We start from the raw sequence: 8,484 nt of genomic DNA, 5'->3' as shown, positions 1-8,484 counted from the left end.
TATAGAAACAGCTTATATAGACAGGTGAAACAGGACTGGAAAAAAAGCATACAACTGCAGTTAGTTTCTGCAATACTGCATGGGGTTCCTTGGCCCTCCCTCGGGAACAATGAAAGCCTATTTTGTTGCTGTTGTTTCACAATTCTAATTCTTGAAGTGTAGAAAAGCCTATCTTTTATTTTTCATTTTGGGAAGTATCTGAGGCATTTGCTGCTGTGAAATGAAGCTTATATATGCAGTAGTAAACAGACACTAAGCACTCTGTTTCTCATTTATTTCAGGCAATGACAGTGGTAGAATTTAAACCATTATGTGGGATGAGGGTACAGCCAATAATAACACCATATAGGGTTTGTTTTCCACATAGTCAAATATATAAAAGTTTCATGAAACTCATCACTGGACAGCCAGCGAAGTCAGTCCATGAGGTGTCTACTGAGTTAAACCAAGCTTCTTCTTCAGAGATTCTGGCATTTCAGGTGGAGGTGGACGAGGAAGTCTGAAATAAACCTTCACAGAATCGTAGATGAACCACTGTAGCGCAGTCAAGGTACCAATCATGATGATACGAGCAAACAGACCTTTCCAGACACCTGCAGAGCAAAAATATAAGCCATGAGCAGAAGAAACCAGGAAAGAAGAAATCCCCTCCAGATCACAAAAGACCACAGACACTAAATCCAAAATGCATAAATGCATGAAAGTATGTATTTACCTCTGAATCCAAGCCTCTTAAGAACCTGTGAAGCAGAACTGCCTTTTTCCTTGTTCAACACAGATACCACGGAGTCAGCAGGATGAGAAACGATTGCACAGAACACACCAGCTGAAAGAATAATTTGACATTACTTCTGTGATGTTTTAACTGCATCACTACTGCGCATACTAAATATAGCCAACTGAATTAACACCTTCTCTGAATCACTAATAAACTGCACAGGAGATACATCAAGTCTCCTGATATTGAAGAGGTCTGTTCTTATTAGGGGTATATGACTATTAGGAAACACCTCAACTAGCTAAATACTCCTACCCCTTCTGACAAAAGAAAACTCATTTTGAATCTTTGGAAATGTACAATCACCCTTCCACTCAGATTTCTCTACCATTCTTTCAACATTCCTGTTTCTTTTGTAGCCTCGCAAAGATGCAGGTTTTCTTGTTTGAACCAGCTGTTGTTTCTAAACTAAGACACTGACATAGCAGACAAAGGAATAATTAAGAGTACTGTCCTACTACAGGCTCATTCATTCCAATCAGAGATTGAATCCAGGCTTTTCACCTGCACTTGCTGAAGTTACATGCAAATTCCCTCACTCCGGTTACATTTATTCGATACAGAAAAAAACGTGCAGCTTTCAAGTGCAGGATTTAAAGTTTTCTTACCAATATAGCCTGCAATAAATGTGACTATCAGCTGTTCTCCTTTTGTACATTCACTTCGTGGCTTGGGAACAACATACTTGTAGAGAGCTTCAACAGTACGTTCAAAGCAGGCAAATTTCATCATTGTGTATGGAATCTGTCTCATCCATAGCGGAGCAACACCTTTGTAGAAACTTAACAAGAAGAGAAACTGTTTGATTATCTGTTGTATTGAAGAAGTATTTCTAATCTGGAAAAACAAAATCATTATCTTACTGCTGCTATCAGCAAAACAATTCCTAACAGATTGACGCTGTAAGGTCAAATTGTCACAATACCTATGGAACAGGAACATACTTTTATTCATTTCTGTGTACTATCTGCAAACAGCAAAATAGGAGTTTAACTGATTCCTACTCTGCACAGCTGTTTTTGTTGTCACATTTCAGATCACAATGCACTGCAATAATTAAGTACAACTACTACAAGTGCAGCAAGGTTCAATGTCTGCATACCAGCCATGTCCTGATAGTGGTAAATGACTCGTGTATTTACAGTCACTTTTATCAGAACAGAAAGCTAACATGCAGTTATATTTCTCTCACATGCCAATGACTCAAGCATCTTTGACTGTACAACCAAAAAAGTTGCTGAGCAACTTTGACTGGAACTGCTAGAAACTGAAGTTATCCAGCAGAACTCAGCACAAAGATACTCACAAAGATGGATCTAAGGAGCATGTGGAACTAACAGCCAGCTCAGCGCACCTTCCCTGATGTTAACTGCGTTGTTATCCTGAACTATAAAGACCAACAAGTATTGTAAGCTAAAGCTACTACTAATTTTAGCAACGATTCTTCATTAGGAAAAATATTTTAAAAAATGATAATTCAAGTCAAAATAAAAAAAATAAGGAAACACTAAAAACTTACGCCCAAATGCCTTCTTCTCCAAACATTTTAGGTACAGCTTGCCGCAGAGTGTTGGCGTATCCGGGCTGTGTCTGAATGCGAACTTTAGCAGCTTCCATTGGAGCCAGAGCAATGTCAGCAAAAAACTCTGCACTGGCAGATGCAGCTAAATATAATGAAGTACGCCACAAATAGGCATTTTCCTGAAGTGAATTAAACACATTTTCATTAATGAATTGTACTTTTCCTGCTTCGTCTCTGCTAGTAGTACTGTTACGTTGCTGATGCACAGCTTCACATAAAGCACTTAACACTTACCTCTCCCAGCATGTTGCCATACAGGATTTTGAAAACTTCATAGAAACCAAATTTACAAAGCCCCTGCATGGAGTATCCAATAAAAGTTGGAGCCCATCCCTTAGCCAAGCCACGAAATCCATCTTCTTTGATTGTCACTGAAAATCCATTGAAGATGCTCTTGTATTTTTGTGGATCAACCTAAACAGAACAGACAGTGAACTGCTTGACATTTTACATACTGTTTCTCTTCTCACATCTCCATTTGAAATAGAAAATTCTTGAATTCCTCACACAGCTGGATTCCCCTGGACAACATCATCACCACAAGGTTACACTAATGTAACTGCAATGGTTACTTGCTGGTCTCAAATCCTAACTTTAAATAGTCAGTATGTTCTTCAACACTCAGGAAACAAGCAGCCTCAATTTTGCTTCATATTTATTCTCCACATGACAAGCAGGACTTTGTACAAAGGAGAGACTCACTAACACTGATAGTACAATTTTTGCATAATTTTGTTTAGATCAGATTCTTTAAAATCTTGATACCTTTTATCACCAATCTTATCAGCTCTACATGTATCACCTACACCAAATACAAAGCCTGAAGATTCCCCTGACTCTTAAACAGAGAAGGTTATTTGTCCACTATTAGTTTGATCCCTCAAAACAATTAGACTAAGATAGGTAGTTCAAAGAGTAAAGAACTTCTGCACTTGTACTTCGATTTTGCAGTAAGGGCTACATTCAAAATATTTTCTGCACACAAAAAAACCTTTGTGGATGCTGGAGAAGACCTCTGGAAGTCATCTGGTACTCTGAGTATCAGATCTTAGAATAAAGGCCAACCAGACTATTTGTTTCACATGAAAGCAAACAATTCATTTAACAGAAACTCTGAAGCATGTCATTCTGACAAATTTTAAGTCATGTCCACTTGCCTTTCATACTTGTTTTCATCCAGCATTTCCCCAGGAAGATGAAAAGGAAGATATCCTTTTAGAAGACAGTCAAAGGACATGTGTGTGAAACTGCAGCAACTAATTCTTTAACTTGCAGCCTATCTACTGACTGAGAACTAATTTACCTAAACATGTCAATTTCAGAGCATTCAATATTTAACTGGGTACGGTAAAACTAGACTATGTTCATGTCAGAATCATGTCTAATTATCACCTACATAGGAGACTACCTCTTCTTAAAAGTACATGTGAGGGCAGGAAACAGTTTTCTTCCTGGAGAATCTAGGGAGGATTAATAACATGCTCTCTTACAGGACCTGTAAAAAGATAAATGCTGACAGGTTTTACAAGGTTACACTGGAAGCCAAATGGAATCTTCTCTTGAGAAGAGGGAGCATAACCAACTTTATCTCAAAGGATGCCCAGGACTAGAAGCCCAAGTAAAACACACCTACAAAACCAATGAAGCCTAGGAATTATGAGGCCTTGCTCCCAGTGGTACATGCAGCACTGTATGACTCTCAGGCCTCTGTCCATTAACCCAACTTGCAATCAGATTAAGAACTGTTTGAGATGCTACATCCTCTCTACTCATGATCAATCTCCTCCTTCCCGAGAAGCTCATCTTTGCCTAAGTCAAACTACATATCTTGGCTTTTGATGACACACACTGACTGAACAGGAGAGTTCACTTAAGCTACACTTTCAGAAATAACACATGTATGCAACTTTTCCCCTACTGGCCGAAATAGAGATTGAGGCTGAGCCTCAAGGCAAATTTTGTAAAAGGCATCGCACTGCCTGCATCTGATGCACCAGGGGTCTGCCCACTGCATTACAAAATCACTAATTTGAGACCAGAATTTAAGATGATCTCGAGCACACAAAAATCCCTTTCCTTGTAAATAATGCTAAAGGCCTTCTAGAAGAACAGTTTTAAAGAACAGCACAGGCAGTCCTCCTACTGTGATTAGCAGTTCTGATTAATTAGTAGTTTCCTCCTCATTCCAGGAGTTCTACCATTACAAAATTGCCACTTTTAGAATTGGTGTCAGTCTGTACAATACTGAAGCGTTAATAACTTCAGTACATTTCCAGGGATTTATAAGTGTGCTTTAATTTGCTACGTTCTTGATGCAGAGATTTGCCTGAATAAACCCATTACTGTTTTTACCCACAGCTGTTTACCAGATTATTTTTATGTTGGAGTTGGTATCATAAATTAAGCACAATGAGGTTTTACTTCTTTCAGTTCAGTGAGAAACCATTCCTATCACTACAAGGAGACAAGACACAAGCATTGACACCCTTACAATTTAAAGTTCTACCTTTTATACTGAAAATGTCATCCTTAGAAACTATCCAAGCTGTAACTCATGCAGCGATATCCAAAAGGTTAATGGCTCAAATTATACATGCACGACACTTCAGGCTAAAAGCATAATTAAGTCTTCAAAACACTAATGATACAAATTCTTTCTTTCAAAATACATGAATTGTGCAGAGCAGCCCACCAATCAGCACAGAATAACTTTGTGGTGGGTGTTGTTTTGGAAACAGAGTACGCTAAACTTATCTTAAACATAGTTAACTTACCCAGGTTAGCCTAAATGACTCTGCTTCCCTTGAATGTGGTATTTTGTTAACCTCACAGCATTAAGCTTGACAATCAGCGTTCAATTTATTTGCTGTGTGGCATCCAGAAAAGGTACTGTGAACTCTCCATATGCTGGCTACGTACAGAGAAAGTTTAAGAAATGTCTGAGTTAATACAAACCTGCATACGACATTTCACTAAATCCAGAGGTACGACAGCAGTGTGTGTCAGGCCACAACTTAGGACCCCACCAACGCCACAGAGAGCATAAAACTTGAGCGAGCCATATTCACAACTGTATTCTGCAGCAAAAAATAAAGACACACCATGCTTTTACATAAACTTCATGCATTGTTGGGCAATGATGTCCAAGAGATGGTTTAAGCTTTCATTTCATTAGTAGATTAATTATCTCACACTAAACACACTTTATCAACTTCACAGCATGCAGAACAAACCTGCATTCTGCATTTAACCAGGTCTAGAGGAACCAGTGCTGTATGCGTTGTTCCACAGCTAATAATCCCACCGAAACCACAGAGCATAAAGAATCTGCCTGAGCCATATGCACAGCTGTATTCTAATTAGGAAAAAAAATATTACATTTCAACCAGACATGGTAATGAAGATCAGAAAAGAAACAAAATTGATCCAGTGCTATCTTCTCAAAATTATTAAATTCAAATAATCTTTCACGCTATACTATTTAACTACAGAGTTGTATCAGAAATAATCTCCTAGGTTTAACTTAACACCTTCTGGACTGTCAAGATTGGATTCTAGGCCATTCAACATGAATTTCTTCTTTGAAAATATAGAAAGTAATAAAAAATGTTATAGCTCACAGCATATTTGTGTTGAAATAATTCCATAACTACCTGTACAAATTATGACTCAAAGTTGCAACGTCAAGCATCTTCTTGTATCAAGGAAATAAGCAAAAGAAGCATTCATTATTCTAGAGACAAAGCTTCTTCTCTTTAAGCCCCTACTACCTAAAGGAATGAAATATTATGACTTAAAAATCTCTCATACTGATTGGGGAGACCACACAGATCTGTCAAAGACTGGATTTTTTTTTTTTTCCTTTATACAGTATTTTTTCAGGTATTTTTCAGATCCTTCACGTAGATGAATTTTTCTTTCAAATGCAGAAATTGAGATTTGAACAGCTTCTGTTAAATGAAATTTCCAAATTTTATTAGATTTAATAATCACATTTAATGCTAATAGAAAAGGTTAATCAAAGAAACTTTTTGACCATACGTCATCAATGGGTATTTAACTAGAACTGCTCCATAAAGTACTCTGTATGAAATCATCCTGTTTTAAATAAATTTCTTTATGAACATGAACAGAAGTCCCCAATTATGCGCAGCACCATCAGCTAATCACCCACTAACAGGTTTATCCAACTTGCAACTTTTCTATTGTAAATGAGCTTCCCCAAAACACTCCAGAATTTTCATCTCATTTACTTCTCAACTTACTCTTCAAAATTAGCTATTAAGAAAATAAAAATTCATTTCCTCTTTATTCTGAAATAACAATACATTTCAAATGACAGATGCAACATTAAGCTTAAATTTAAAGACAGGAATCAATTAACAGTCAGAATAATGTAGGACGTAAGAGATTTTTTTTTAAATTGAGATAGTACCCAAGGCCGAAAATATGTTAGTCCAGGACTTGCACATACTTCTAAATAGCGTGGTTAAGCTGTCTGCTTTCCAGACTGCAGAAATATTCTGTTTAAAACTCATCAGAATGATTGGTTAAATACACACAAATGAGGTTTTTTATGCAGGTGTAATCAGAGAAGACTCCAGGTCTGAATTACTGGGCGGTTCTGTCTAACCACGTCTTCCACCTTCAGCATGACAGTACTTCCCACACTGACAAGATACCTGAACTGGCCTTTCACATCCCCTTTTCCACATTAATTTACTGTTAAAAAGTTGCACTCCTCAGTAAGGCAGAGCACTGTAGAGAACACAGTTAAGTAGAACTTTTAGTATCTCATTTATTGCAACGATACTCAGACTGATTGGTCAACTGGATATTCAAAAGCACAGAAAACCAAGCCACTGTCAGGTTGGCTTACACTCTTTACATGTACCTATGTTTGCAGCAGCAGAGCAGTATTAGGAAAAGAAAAGACACTCATAGTAGATACCTTATTTTCTATTTCAGAAGTCTAACCACGTTTCCTTAAAAGCTGTTACCTGGGAATAGAATGAGCTAAAATGGCAGTAGAGGAAATTACAGCAAAGACATCCTAACATACCTAGATGCTGACTTACAACAAACACACTAAAGCTACTCAAATATAAATACACAGCACAAAAACACGCCTACTCTGTTAAGTGAAATAATCCTAACTGTAATATAACTGTTGTCTTTACTTTCGATCTGAACCATTAACAAGGACAAATTCCAAGAGCTGTGTTATGGCTGATGCCCTGAGCTGAACTTGAAAGGTCTTGTGGGTTCTACTGATGACTTTGTGTGACCTTGCATAAGCTCAGATATCTTCTGTTACTCTCCCAGCACAAAGATCAAAAGTACCAATTAATAAAATAGCAGGACAGACAAAGAAACATATATATCTTCATCTGCCTACAAAATGGATGAAGATTTAACGTAATACTTTTAAGAAATAAGTGCACATACAGGATATATTTAGCTGAATGGTGAGTTAGGGCTTTATTTAGCTAGGAGCAATGCTACTACTACTGAAAGCCAAGGTTTGTTCTTTTAAATTCAATGAAATCCAACACTCAGTTCTGTCTTTTTCAAATGTTACATGGACATTTATACAACAGCACTAACAGACTTCAGTAATTACAGGGCTTTAGAAGAAAAATCTTGTCAAGATTTTATAGTATGGAGTTTTTAATAAAAGCAGGCAGGCGTTTTCCTATAGACAGCTTATAGGAACGTGAGTTTTCACATCTACTTCCACTACAGGAAGGTCTGACCTTTTGAAGTCACAGCAGCGATCAGGTAACACGCAGGAAGGGCTTAGACTTAAATCTAAGGAGCATCACTGTGTCTTTTCACAGCCACCTCGTGCATGCCCTCTATCTACTGAACTACTAAGGAGAAAAAAGCAAATATAACACAGAACGGCTGCTCCTATAACGTGTGTGGATGCCGAGACACGAATAAAACACATACACACACACGCAAAAAGGATCTTTTAGACCCATCCACATTCGCAGACTCGTACGCCGCTCTTCCCCGCAGGCAGAAGCACGAGCCTACAAGCCCAGCGGGACCAGAAGCAGCGATCCGGCAGCCCCAGGGCAGCCACCAGCGGGGACTCCGCCGCCGCTCCGATTCGGGA

At 38.1% G+C, this 8,484-nt stretch overlaps 1 protein-coding gene and 1 non-coding gene across 2 annotated transcripts in view; both read right to left on the bottom strand.

Moving 5' to 3' along the window:
* Positions 1 to 253: 253 nt before the first annotated feature.
* The window catches only part of SLC25A3 (solute carrier family 25 member 3), a 9,710-nt gene continuing 1,479 nt past the window's right edge, over positions 254 to 8,484 (bottom strand). Inside the window, exons 2-7 of the mRNA XM_019611325.1 lie at positions 5,316 to 5,468; positions 2,595 to 2,774; positions 2,298 to 2,479; positions 1,387 to 1,559; positions 716 to 826; positions 254 to 593 (exon numbers count right to left, since the gene is read on the bottom strand). Of these exons, the coding sequence (XP_019466870.1) occupies positions 433 to 593; positions 716 to 826; positions 1,387 to 1,559; positions 2,298 to 2,479; positions 2,595 to 2,774; positions 5,316 to 5,468 (960 nt within the window). The 3' untranslated portion in view covers positions 254 to 432. The remainder of the gene's footprint in view (positions 594 to 715; positions 827 to 1,386; positions 1,560 to 2,297; positions 2,480 to 2,594; positions 2,775 to 5,315; positions 5,469 to 8,484) is intronic.
* On the bottom strand, positions 1,868 to 2,108 carry LOC116216252. The gene has a single exon (XR_004158705.1). It is a non-coding gene; the product is annotated as a small nucleolar RNA SNORA53 (small nucleolar RNA).

The sequence above is a fragment of the Meleagris gallopavo genome, chromosome 1 (genome assembly GCF_000146605.3).
Source record: "Meleagris gallopavo isolate NT-WF06-2002-E0010 breed Aviagen turkey brand Nicholas breeding stock chromosome 1, Turkey_5.1, whole genome shotgun sequence".
NCBI classification, from domain to species: domain Eukaryota; kingdom Metazoa; phylum Chordata; class Aves; order Galliformes; family Phasianidae; genus Meleagris; species Meleagris gallopavo.
This window is presented reverse-complemented; position numbering and strand designations above follow the sequence as displayed.